This window comes from Chaetodon auriga, chromosome 3 (genome assembly GCF_051107435.1).
Source record: "Chaetodon auriga isolate fChaAug3 chromosome 3, fChaAug3.hap1, whole genome shotgun sequence".
NCBI classification, from domain to species: domain Eukaryota; kingdom Metazoa; phylum Chordata; class Actinopteri; order Chaetodontiformes; family Chaetodontidae; genus Chaetodon; species Chaetodon auriga.
Window position 1 is genome coordinate 16,362,797 of NC_135076.1, and position 13,152 is coordinate 16,375,948.

General features: G+C 41.4%; 1 protein-coding gene across 2 annotated transcripts in view; it reads right to left on the minus strand.

Moving 5' to 3' along the window:
* Positions 1 to 13,152, minus strand: part of atp13a3 (ATPase 13A3) — a 33,062-nt gene that overhangs the window by 5,387 nt on the left and 14,523 nt on the right. The window contains exons 8-33 of one of the 2 annotated variants that reach the window (XM_076725794.1): positions 13,043 to 13,112; positions 12,180 to 12,314; positions 11,319 to 11,391; positions 10,366 to 10,497; positions 10,020 to 10,202; positions 9,530 to 9,687; positions 8,531 to 8,719; positions 8,307 to 8,368; positions 7,696 to 7,846; positions 7,317 to 7,436; positions 7,031 to 7,048; positions 6,518 to 6,671; positions 6,068 to 6,188; positions 5,680 to 5,804; positions 4,768 to 4,928; positions 4,356 to 4,484; positions 4,174 to 4,253; positions 3,916 to 3,958; positions 3,715 to 3,824; positions 3,408 to 3,504; positions 3,248 to 3,320; positions 2,946 to 3,123; positions 2,627 to 2,805; positions 2,439 to 2,527; positions 2,144 to 2,224; positions 1,252 to 1,344 (exon numbers count right to left, since the gene is read on the minus strand). In XM_076725794.1, the coding sequence (XP_076581909.1) occupies positions 1,252 to 1,344; positions 2,144 to 2,224; positions 2,439 to 2,527; positions 2,627 to 2,805; positions 2,946 to 3,123; positions 3,248 to 3,320; positions 3,408 to 3,504; positions 3,715 to 3,824; positions 3,916 to 3,958; positions 4,174 to 4,253; positions 4,356 to 4,484; positions 4,768 to 4,928; positions 5,680 to 5,804; positions 6,068 to 6,188; positions 6,518 to 6,671; positions 7,031 to 7,048; positions 7,317 to 7,436; positions 7,696 to 7,846; positions 8,307 to 8,368; positions 8,531 to 8,719; positions 9,530 to 9,687; positions 10,020 to 10,202; positions 10,366 to 10,497; positions 11,319 to 11,391; positions 12,180 to 12,314; positions 13,043 to 13,112 (3,004 nt within the window). The remainder of the gene's footprint in view (positions 1 to 1,251; positions 1,345 to 2,143; positions 2,225 to 2,438; positions 2,528 to 2,626; positions 2,806 to 2,945; positions 3,124 to 3,247; positions 3,321 to 3,407; positions 3,505 to 3,714; positions 3,825 to 3,915; positions 3,959 to 4,173; positions 4,254 to 4,355; positions 4,485 to 4,767; positions 4,929 to 5,679; positions 5,805 to 6,067; positions 6,189 to 6,517; positions 6,672 to 7,030; positions 7,049 to 7,316; positions 7,437 to 7,695; positions 7,847 to 8,306; positions 8,369 to 8,530; positions 8,720 to 9,529; positions 9,688 to 10,019; positions 10,203 to 10,365; positions 10,498 to 11,318; positions 11,392 to 12,179; positions 12,315 to 13,042; positions 13,113 to 13,152) is intronic. The other variant, XM_076725795.1, reaches the window with a different exon arrangement.

Consider the following 13,152-nt stretch of genomic DNA (forward strand, 5'->3'; position numbering starts at 1 on the left):
GTTCAGGTTTTTGAAGACATTTTCAGGAACAAATAGATATTGGCACAGTGGCATGCTAATAAAACGTCTGCATGCAAAATCCAAAACTACAGAGGAGCCATTAGCGTGATAGGTAGGCACATGTCTTAACACTGGTATAGTGTAAGAAGTGTGCATGCATGCAAGTCATTCAAAACAAAATTCAGCATGGTAATAGTTTGAAGGAGTTGGCAGGAGATACCTTAAAGAGTGAGCCCACTCCTTAAAAACAAGCTCATGGAGTCAAAGATCAAACAAACAAAAGGATTTCACAGCAGATCTTTGGAGAGTCAAAAAATAAATGAGTCAAAGCTTCTCACTAAAATTACAATGGAAGAAAAGTGAGAGTAATCTGTTTTTATTTTAAAGGTTCATGTGTGTCACAGTGTTGACTGACATAGCTATCTAGGACACAGGGAACTAAGCGATAAGTGCAGCAAGTAGAGCTTAGCAGGGCCTGCAGGCTGAAACTGGAGGTGCAGTAGACGGAGGGAGACGAGGTGGCAATCATCACTTCTACACAAAAAAAAAAAAGCAATGGGAGGTATCCAAGGCAAGTGTTTGAGCAATGATAACAATAATGCCACGTTTATATATTAAGATGCGCTTTAAAGTACTTGAAGCTGATGTTTTCCACAACAATGTGTCTGGCACATATCACTCTGCTCTAATATGCTTTTCAGTCATTATATTGCATTGTGATGTGTGTCACCACCTTAGGAGCCTAGTTCACAGATTGAGGGTTTAAGTTGCTTTAAATACTCTCATGCCTCATAAGTTTAACATATTGACAGCTGAGCGTGGTTATATGGTGGTTTCAAAAGGAGATGAGAGCAAATACTTCTGTCACAAACTCACTTCTCTCAGTGTAAATGTGTTAAACACTGACCACCAGTTGCTCTAAATTTGAAAATACTGCAGCTTTCCGCTTCAGCAATAATGTTATTAAATAAAATACTTGCCCATAAGAGCAGTTATGAAGCTTATCTCAAATGGAGCGGCAGAACAGAGTACAACTGTTAAACCCCTGCACAAAAGGCCCATCAGGGGAATACGAGAAGGAGAGGACAGATCAGAATGAGACGGGTGTCTCGCACATGCATGTCTCGGTTAGAGGTTAGAATAGAAAGGTGCGGTCTGTAGCATTAGAAGAAGAAGTGGGGACAGAGAGAGTGAACACCACACAAGAGGAAAATGAAAGGGCTTAAGAAGAAGGTGTCAGATATTCCCAACCTGTGGTGTCGGGGCGGCAGGAGTGACGCCAAAGCTGCCCTGTTTGTCTCGGCTGAACACAAGCTTCCATAAGATGATGTCAAGGACGAAGGTCTATGGAATAGCGCAGTGGGCAGGGGAAAGAATTACAGAAAGGCTAATTTGATTTCACATAGCGTCTGCTACTGTTTCTTGCAAAGAGGTCATCAATTGTTTTTGCAGAGCCACAGTGTGTCAAAGCTTCAAGTTTGCTTCCATTAAGCTGTGTGTTAATACATGTGAGATTAAAATTTAACTAAACAAATTAGTAAGAAAAGAGTGCATGGATACTAAAGTCTCATAAATACTGGAAATTCTGGATTATGTGCAAAATCATCTTCGCTGATTTAATTTCTTTATTCACTTAAAAAGCTGACGGGGATTTGGACCGGTAGTTCAGGAAACAGCATCGTCTGGGATGTCTGCTAAGAAGTGTATGTATACAAGGGCAGCAATCTAAAATGGAAGGCAGAGGCAGAGTGATACTGCTCCACCAAATGTGGCAGGCCAGCATAAACTATACATTGTCATGCAGCTGTACTGTAATCCATTATTTTCTTAAAGAGCAGCTGTCTGTCCAAAAATTAGACCAGACAAACGTATGCTGCTATAGGAATTTCAAAAGCCCCAAAAATTGCATACATTTAACAGAAGACAGCCACATACTTCAAGTGCTAACTGTTGCAGATACCGTAGTTTGTCTCTTTAAAAGACAACAACATTTTCACTTTACAACATTATTTCTTCTCACGACACAAGACTGATCCTGCTGTTCAGCTAAATGAGACAAAGATGAGCACACTGCATGAATGAACGAAAACTGAACATGGGAAAAAACGTCTACCGTTACCATGTGTCGAAGTGTGCGTCTTACCTCCACCAAAACCGACGCAGCAGCATTGACGACAATGATGAGGAAGAGTTTAACTCTCCACTCAAACGGGACACAAACAATCTGTGCGGAAAGCGAGAGAGACAGACACTCCAAAGCTGATCATTGGTGAGTCTTAGCTAGAGAGCCTCATTTTAAGGCTTTATGTGTCAGCAGCTCTTCAGTTATTAATCAATCAAACGACAGGCTGGGCCTTTATATTATATCAAAATACTAAAAGTATAAAGCTTGGCAGAGCTGAGTGAAAGTTGTAGGGTTCTTGGGTGTGTCGTCTTACCTCCAGAAACTCATCAATGCTTTCGACAGGGTGGAACATGATGAACAGCAGGAAAACATACAAACTCAAGGCAGACAGCACAAAAGGCCCTGAGGAGAGGACATGCAAGCACAAACACACATTTGTAACACATCCAAAAAACTTTGTCACTATTTTAGGACATTCATATTAAGAAGCAAGTTTCTTACAATTCTTGTAGCTAGGCTGCCTGAAGGGTTTGCCCTTTGAGAAAACTATGGCAACAATGAGATACTGGAAGCAGGAGACATAGAAGACGCTGGTATTCTCAAAGTTTTGGATGTTGTGGTCGTCCACCTCTGTGTCGTTGTGGTCAGACACGTTAATGTGTGATGACCGGTTGCAGACGCTGTGTGAGAAGAGAGTTTGATTTATAAACAGTCAGGAAACATTTTTAGTCTGGGGTCAAAATACACAAATCTGACTGTGTGCATGACATTGTTTAAAAGATATCAAGAAATGATTCTCAAATCTTATCTCAGTACTCACTCTGTAAGTGGTGTCCAAACTGAGTACCAGGGCTGCTGTTGGACCCAAAGGAATGTAATGGTCTGGAAGCCCAAGCAGATGAGGATCTGGGTCAGCACGGAGAACAGCAGGGGCCCTGAGATCAGACCTGATGGGGGACGACGTGACACCAGTTCTTTCCACGCTGGGTTCAGACTCACTGAAGAGGAGCAGGAGCAGGGGAAATTATGAGGAAGAAAAATACAAGCGAAACACATAACCATGATAAAAAAAAACAAAAAAATATATATATATCACCTTGTTCTTATGTTTCTAATACTTACTGGTAAAGACAATGAGGAGGATGATGGCAATATCGATGAAGAGGAACTGGAAGTCTCCGAGGTTACTGAGGATCTAAGAAACAAAAACAACAGACAGCACAGGTCAGAGACCTTCTCATTCATTCTTCAGCTTCTACTGTGCGGGAACAGCATTACGTACAGAGTAGAGGAGAGTGACGCTGATGTACTGGATGATGCTGTAGAGGGCCATGAACTTGAACACACAGAAGGAGGTGATGAGAGCAGCACGGCCCTCCCTGTAGAAGCAAGACACACTGTTACTGCTCATTGCTAAAAAAATTAAAATGAAGAATGAAAGTGAAACTAACCACTAAATCAGGGCAGTTATCCAATTAATACTTAATAGTCTATGCCTTCATTAAAACACCTACAAAGTAGTATGCAATGACAATAACACTATCCATCCTGGCACTTCTGAGGTGAAAAGACAAATACGAAAAGACAACCTGATGAGACTGGGGACACAGGAGATGTTGGGGGTCCTGGAGGTGAAGGGAGAGGCTACAGAGGCCTCGAGCTCCGACAGAGAGATCCCCCCATGAGCCCTCTTCAGAGCCTGGGTGAGGAAATTAAGAAATATAAGGAATGTACAACCAGACTGCAATTAAGTAATGCTCATTTAAACCGTTTAAAGTGGCTGCACATACCCCACAGTCGTTAGCTCCGTCTCCGCACATCCCCACAAAATAGCTGTGAGCAAATAACAAAGAACAGTGACTCTGTGCTCGATGTGACCACATGAACCTTGACAAATTCCATAAAATCAGCACTTCTTTGCAGTTCCGGTTGATGGCAAATTCTTCTGCTGCTGGCAAGCAGCATATATAGCGGAAGTAACACAAACTGATTTGGACTTATCAGTAAATTTTTATAGCTACAATGAGTGATTTGACTCAAATACTAACTCTACACCCTGGAGCGCCTCGATGAGCTGGGTTTTCTGGTCTGGAGCCATTCTGGCAAACACTGTCCCATGCAGCACCAACTACAGGGAAGAACACACAACACACCATCATAACAGAAACATTATGAATCATGGAGATAACTATATCGATTGATGTCCACTCTGGTTCAAGAGACCTCATACCTTTTGAAGCATGTCGGGGAAATGCTCCTCGATGACAGCAAACGATTTTCCATTCATGGCAAAGTGGTACAGCTCTTGTGTTTTGTGCTCATCTACATGACACACATCCTCCAGACTGATGTTCACTTCCTGCTACAGTAAAGAAAGAATGGATTAGAGCCAACTCGTTTTATGATACCAATATTGAGTTCGCCTCAATATTTACTATGGAGTTCTAACATCTGGATGCGGAGCCAGAAATAACATTACATTCTCGGCTCTAATTTGTCTTTCCATCCCTTGGGGTATGTGTGTGTGTGTGTGTGTGTGCATGTGTCTGATTGCGCAAGCTTTTTCATCAGTTCCTCCTTATCAATGAGTGTGCTTTGTGCTTGAGCGAGTAACCATGTTAGCATTAGCGCCATGGCATCACCTCCAGGCGAGATGTCTTGCTCGGCTTGTCTGCATATCTCCAGGTGATTTTGGCGGCTTGTCCATTATGGGGAGGGAGGGCATCGGCAATGATGACGGTGTCTTGGGGAGGGATCATTCCACAGTCTCGGGCCACGGAGATGGCTGTCAGCATGTTGTCACCTAAATTGGAAATACAGCACACATTTCAAGATTAGAACATTGGAACCTCCAACAATGCAGTAAAAAGATAAAATCTAAAATCTCCAAAAGAGGCTATTGTATTATAGATGAACAGGCTGTTAACAGTATCTAGCTGAGACACAAATGTTCTTACTCTGAAAACATCTTTGTTTTATGTCACTCTCTTCACCTCATTTTCTGGCAAATACACATGCAGCACAACTATGATTTTCTCTGGTCCATTCCTTGACAACCCATATTAATATTTAAATGAGTTTGAAGGAGAGGATGTGACTGATGGGGTGGACGGTGAATGGAAACAGGAGCCCATCATAAAAAGACAGACTGTCTTTCTTTTTAAGGTCTGTGTAGTGACCTTCAGAAGACAGATGACCAGGTCAAAGCCAAGCAGGGAAGTAAAATCCTCTGGTGGACATTGGAGTTAGTGTGTGCCAGTTACACTGAGCAGCCTAGAAAATGTTATTAGTTGAGACTACAGGTACAGCTGACTAAATACAGAAGGATTAAATCTTTTCACTGCCAATACACAGATTACCAAACTCATTATGCTGCCTGTGTCACAGCAATGCAAGAACTTTAACCAACTACAGGCAGAAAGAAACATGAAAGGAAGATTGTGTGTTATTATGTGCACTGTATAGTTTCATTTATATATCTGTGTGTGTTTGCTCTCTTCTGTGACTTTTTTTAAGACCTGTGTGTGTGTGTAGACATGTGCACATGGTCTCACCTGTAACCATAACAGTTCGGATGTGTGCTCTGTGGAGGTCCTGTAGCACCCCTGGGGTTTCTGCCTTCAGCTTGTTCTGCATGATGATCAGACCCAGGAACTCCATGTTTGCCTCTATGAGTTCCCTAATTCAAAAGACAAGACGCACAACATTTGCATTTGTGTGAACAAAATACCTAAAATAACACTGCAATACCACTGAATTACTTTGAACACAAGCACACCTTCACCTAGTTTTCTTATTTATATATCACAGACAAGAGGAATGCAGGCATGACAGTGTAACATCAGCAGTGTGAAGTAACAAAGTAAAATATCAGCAGCAGTCCTTAGAAGTTTCTGGGTCGGTTTAAAATGAAGGTCAAATCAACAATAAACAGTACACTACCTGTTGATGTTCTGGACTTTGTGCCAGGTGAGTTTGGATTCAAGTCGACGATGAGCCAGAGCTATGACCCTGAAACCCTGTTTAGTGTAGCCCTCCAAAACCTCGGCAAAGCTTTCTGGCACTGCATAAAGACACAGAGACAAAAAAGAAAAGTTAGAGACAGACAGCAGGAAAAGAAGATACACCAAACACACACATCAAGCGTTCAGATTTAGCTCGTTCATAACAACTCGCTGTTAGCATCAAGATCTCGTATGTGACACATACAAGGAGGCAGAAAGTTCCTGCACTTCTGCAAGTTTGTGTGGATAATGAGCATTGTTGTCATCGACTCCAGTGAAAACATACGCTGTGGACCATTTCATTCCCATTTCTTTCGGACTCGAACCGATCGTGTATTTCCAGTGCTGTTCACCACCATAGCAGGTACAGAGACCCTCGACATCTCACCTGTCTCGGTCTTGCAGAGACTTGCCACCACCTCTGGCGCCCCCTTCATGTAGGCGTCCATACGTTTCTCCCCCAGCCGACGAGCCACCACACTCATCCTCTGGAGTGCTGAAGAAAAAGGAAACTGGCGCACGATACCAATCTCATAGGTTGACTGCACACGCACACCCACATGACACACACAAACACAAATAACAGTCTTTATCATTTATGTCAAGGAAAAGATTAAATGAAACACAGATAATGCTAATAAAAGACTAATTACAACGTTACTACTAACTTTAATGTTTGACTGACAAAATCGTGACACCTGTTAAGATTAGATCCTTATTTTTTTGGATACCGAACAATTAACAAATTAATTAGCAATTTTATAAATTTCAATGAACAAAATGTAATTTACATTACTTATTATTTCTATTTCTGCTCAATTATACTGCTCTTTAAAATCTGAACTGTCCATTTGGAGGGAAAAAGATAAGTACAGCTTCACAAAGGTAGCAGGCCACTTACCGAGAGCTCATAAAGTTCCTAGAATGAGAAAAAGAAAGAATCAAGAATCAAATAAAGAAATCACTCAGTGTAATAAGTTGCTCTTGTTATGCTGTGATGGTAGTGTCTATTGATGTTATACTGAAGCTGGTTTTAACTGCAGCCAGTAGTCTGTGGATTTAAGCAACCAAGACCTCACCTCAGCTCTAACATTTCATTAATATCGTTAGACTGATATGTCCGTATATAGTGTGTTTCAGTTTCAGTGTCTGTATTGACATAATATATCTTGGGTTGCTGTTCATACCATGTCCTGATCTGGTGATGCTGCAGGCTCTGGGGGCAACAGCTGTTTTGGGGGTCGAACCACCGTGGGCATGATTCGGTTGTGGAGAGATGTTTCTTCCTCAGTGGCCTCCTCCAGGATCTGTGTAAACAAAGATTTAGAGAAGACGGAGATCAGGAAAAATGTCTAAGCAACAATATTTCTGACACATTTATTGTGTGACATAACAGATGTCTTTTAGATTCCCTCTTTCTGTCACACACTGGTGGCTTGCACATACCGAACAGTAAAATGGATTCCACAAGGCTTTTTGTCTCCATGCACATTTTTAAAGGTGGTCTGACTAATCACATTCCACATTCCCAACATTATGCTTTCAGATGGATGCAGAACAACTCACCCAGCCTGTAGCCTCAAACATTTTGAGGTCCAGCGGGTCTCCGGACAGCTGGCCCTCTATTTTGGTCAGAGAGTGGCAGGTGGCCATACAAGCCACAAACTGGGACTTGACAAGATTTTCCTTGTAGGCATTTTCCTCTGACAGGTGGAAACTGGAGAGGCAGGAGAAATGGGAGGTGGACAAGGAAAGCTTCCAGAGGATTTCACTGACAAATCCATTATATCACTCAGTTTTCCAGCACATGACAATATCTGACGAACAATTATAAAAATTAATGGGCAAACTGACAGAATGACACATTTTCTGAGTGGACACTGGTTGGCTGATTTTATAGATATCTTCTGGTACCTAAACAGTTTCCCTTGAGCTGTTACAGCACAGTGATTTCAGCATTTACTGAGATTTGACATTAAGCAAATTAGACCTACAGAAAAAGATATTCCATATATTTCAAATCCTTTCCACCAGTTAATCAGAAGCAATACCAACACAGCAACACCTAAACTAAGACAATCCATTTGGATTTCTGAGGCATCTTTGGGATGCAGCCACAATGCATTAAAACAGTGGTAGTTCCATGTTCGAGAAATTAAGAGTAGAGACCAGCTTACCTGCCATTCTCAACCCTCTGGACTCCCCATAGGTCTAATCCATCTTCTGTCAGAGTTCCAGTCTGTACGTACACAGAAAGAAGAATTTAACAGAATTTAATTGAATCAAATCAAATAGAATTAAATAGATATTTACTGCTGTAAGACATAGGTGCCATCAATTTTGGTTAAGTGGCAACAACGTAAAGAGGAAAAACAGCAGTCATGCAACCACTAGAACGCACCTTGTCAAAGCAGACCAGATTTATTTGTCCGCAGATATTGATCCTCTGTGGGCTGATGCAGAAAATGCCAATGCGTTTGAGGCGTCGCTGGGCGTACACAATGCCGGCTGTCATGGCGGCCGGCAGGGCCGGTGGCACAGTGATGGTGATAATGTCCAGGGACTCAATAATGATGGTCTTAGCTGGCACCTGGGGCAGGTAGAAAGGAAAAACAAAACTTTGGAATTTTTTGATAATTTCTTGTCTTTGATTGCTGTATTCACAGTTCACCCACACGCAAGTGTCGAAGGGGCTAATAAAATCCAGGTTTGATAGTCAAATATGTGGCATTTTAGTGGTACAGCAAAGCTTCAGGTTTTCTCATTTGATTATTCATGTTAACAACAAATCCAAAGCAACGATCCAAAATGGCTGATCCTCTAAGTCTGATGCTAATCCCACAACAAGCCTATAATAACACAAATGTTACAGAAAAGGGAAAATTAAATGTCTCAAAAAGTTCACATTCAGCAGCACACAGTGATTCAGAAATGTAGTACCATGCTGTGTGTTGTAGAAAAAGCATTTGCATAATATTGGACCAAGGGAATGGCTAAAATGGCTGAATTACTAAAACAGCAGTCAGTGACTTAACAAAAAGAGGACTCAATTGGGCTGCTGTGCATCGCTTTGCTACCATGTCAGAAAAAACCTGATGGGGCATCTGTTACTGAGCATCTGTTTTGAAGAGATTCTGCAGCCTAGTGGGCAAAAAATCTACCTTGCATAATTTTAAAAATGTTTGCATTGTCATATTTTCATTGGAGATACAAACCAGTGCAGTTCTTGTACATATTATGTATTTTTTATGATTGTAACCAAACAGAGACAGAGAGTAAATGTTCCAAAACTTGATTTTCTTCCAGTTGCACATTCATTGTCATGCCCCTTTACTTCTGATACTCTGAACCCATGTAACTCAGAATAAGAGATTAATCTGCTCGTCACCTCCTAGATTACCTTGTTCATGATGCTGAGGACGATGGAGTAGACAAAGCCAATTCCAGCCACAGCCACCAGACACAACAGGAAGAGGTAGGCATCGCGGTACAGCTTAAAGTCGGTGGGTTTTGGGTAAAGGATAGAGCGCACCAGCTGGCCTTTGGCTGTGCTGAAACCTGGAAAACAAGTTGTTTTGGATGAAAAGGTTTTTCAGTATTTGATGAAACACTCACATTTGAGTCTTCTAAGAGTGTCTCCAATGTGAATTTAATATTTAGTGGAGCACATAATGTGGTGGCTTCCTGAATGAAATGTATATTTCTGACCTCTGCAATGCTGCACTTTTCATGAAGTCAGTGGTGTCTCAGTAAAACTCAAATGTGTAAAAGCACATTTTTCTCAAAGCTTCAAGGAAATTTACACTAATTTACAGATCATCTAAATTAATAAAATTAAGTGTTAATTAATTCTAAATACATAGAGTATCCTCTGACCCACACACACCTACCTGTGCGGACCACCACAGCTTTGACCAGCTCGCCTGTGTAGAAGCGGGTCTGGATGACGTGGGTGCCACAGAAGAGTGTGTGTCTCTTGTGCTCCTCTGTGTTGTAGGCACTGTCAGTCTCCTCCCCGCTCTCCCCTGGAGCTGGGTTTGGGAGGTTGGTCTTTGTCACGGGAACGCTCTCACCTGATTGGGGGGTAGACTGATATTAGGACTTGAGATTTACAGGAAGTGTATTTTGCTGTTTGGAGTCTCCTGCGGTCACTGGTTAAGTTTACCTATAGATATCAAATATTCCGACAGCCTCTCCCCCTTGTTAGAGTTATCAGACTTAGATTTCGGCTCTAACCTGTGAGCATGCTTTCATTGACGATGCAGGTGCCGCTGACCAGCACGGCGTCACATGGCATGATGGTCCCATTGCTGGGGATGACCATCACATCACCGGGCACCAGATCAGTAGACAAAATCTCTTCGATATCTGCCAGGAAGGGAGGGTGCAATGGAGGAGTGGAGATGGTAAACATGTACATTAATTACAGACAGGTGGAGAACAGCGTGGTTAACAAAATAAAAGACAAAATCACAAGTGTGGATAAAGGTGAAAAGTGTGTCAATGAGCCAACAGTAGCAGATGGTGGAGAGGGTGTGGGTGAGAAAGGAGATATTTTGTGTGTCAGAGCCCCAGAGTCTTGCTCAGCACATCTCTCATTACTCACGGCTCTCTAGCTAGCAGGAAAAAAAGGCTGAGGCATCACAAGCAAGGGCCAGTGCAGTAGATGAATGCATAAACAAAAAATATAAGAGGTACGCAATGTTCCACAACAGTACTTCTAACTGATTCTGAACAGGAGTTTTATTAATTGGCTACAGCTAATCAGACACCTGATGAGACTGTCAATGCTTATGCATCACTTCTGCAGACACAATTACCCATTTTAAAAAGCATCCAAACATAAAAAAAACATGCGTAGAAGCCTTAAAGAGTGCTTTTAAATGCATATACACATGCTACACCCACTGTCTAACCTACACAGACTCTCTCTCCAAGCCTGCATTGTCCCACCCTTGCAGCCATCTGGAGGACAGCCAAAGCAGGGTGACTGTGTAATTGTGTCTGGCCGAGCACAGACACAGAAAAATGTCTACTAGGCTTGGTTGGGAAAGCACTCTTCAGAAAAGCAGGAAACAGAACAGAATAACACATGCAGTGTATTACTATTAAAACGACTCTACTGAGGCACATCAGCAAAAACAAATAAATAAAAAAGAACAACACCAAAAACAAAAATATCTACAAACCATTGTTGGCTCGGCATACAGACACACGGACAATACTGTGAGCTGCCACCATATCGTGAAGCATGACGTATTGCTGGAAAAAAGGAACAAAGAAAACAGATGAAAAACTTTATACAGCGTCTCAATTCCCATGAGCACCTGTGTGACTGTGAGGCTGTATTTGTCAGAGTTCGTTAATTTTGAAGTCAGGGGCAGCAGACCGTGGTCAGATGAGCTTTTATGCTATCCTGAAAATCCGGGATTAGACACGAGCAGGGCGGTGAGTGTGTGCTGTGTTTAAATGTGTGTTCTTTTTTTGGACTGTTTAGTACATGTTTCATTGAGCAGAATCACACTTTTGTCAAAGCCAATCTGAGATAAAAACAACACAATAACATATGCTGATATAATGTGTATGAGATATAAGACATATATGACATATAAGATGCAAATGATCTGGTAAGATAAGTCCTATTTTAACTTGCATGGTAATACATTTCAGACTGGTCGCCAGAGGCTAATTTTAGAATCAGGGCTAATTTCTGCCAGATCCGTTGTCGTCTGTCTTGAAGCTTGAGCAGGTCCATGGTTTGATTTTGTACATGGCTGCTATCAAAACAGCTGCTATAAACTGTAGAGAGCTTGTCTGACTATTACTGGAGTAGTAATTGTTGTGGTTAATTATGGTCTTGACTGAGACTGCTGTGATATAACAATTTTTCTCCATCTATTGTAGAATTACACCAAGTAATGCTGCCTTAAAATACAACTACATAAATCATAACCCAGACACAAACTGTGATATATGAGGGGATAATTGCTGTCTGTTTGTGAACATGTGGCTGGAAAAATGGCTGATAAAGAACATTTTGTGGAGCTCACCTTTTTGATGGTGTACAGAGAGGTAGCTATGGATATGACCGACATGAAAACAATGGCCACAGCATAGTAGTAATACTCATCGGCACTCCACAGGATCACACTGAAGAGCTGGAAGATGTAGAAAGGGTTGAGGACCTGCAGGAGAAGACACAGAAAGAGAGATTAGTGTTGCATGAGAGCATGAAGATACAGCTATAATACGTTTAAAAACAGAGACTTCCACTTAAGGACATAACCAAGCTGTTACCAGGACAGTAAGGAGTGAAAAAATGTGCTCAATATAAATGATCAAGTTTCCATATGTCAGCATAATTCCCATTGATGCGACGTATATTTATTACATGTAATTAGGTGTTAAGTAAAACGCTAATGAAGCAGGGTGGGATTTGATACACATGGCAATTGGGTGATGTCACCACAGTTGTCTGAATGTGATTTGTGACTCACATTACTGTGTTGGTGTGCAGAGAACAGTACTCTCTGACAGCACTTGTCTAATAGAAATATTTCGTAAGAAGATATCCCAAATAGTTTACTTTAACAAGTATGCACATAACTAAAAATGTCGCTATATCTATGAGCTGAGAAAGAGTCAAAATTAGAATGATAAGCTAACAAACTGTGAAAAATTCACAATATTATTTTCAGAAAACCCAAACTGAGGTATTCTAACAGCTTGTTTTGTCCACCCAACAGTCAAAAACTCAACAATATTCAGTTTAGTTTTATAGAAGACTAACAAAACCAGCATTATTATCTTGCATAAGAAACTGTTAATTGTGCAAATATCCCTGCAAAAAAAGGAAAATTCTGCCTCTGAGTTCAAGAAAATGCTGTGTCTGTTAATGCAAACTGGGCCCTACCTCTTTGATAAGCAGCTTGAAAACAGAAGGCACTTTCACTGCAATTTCATTCACTCCGAAGAACAGTCTCCTGACAAAAGGTGAGAGGCACATTCATCAGTGTTTGAACC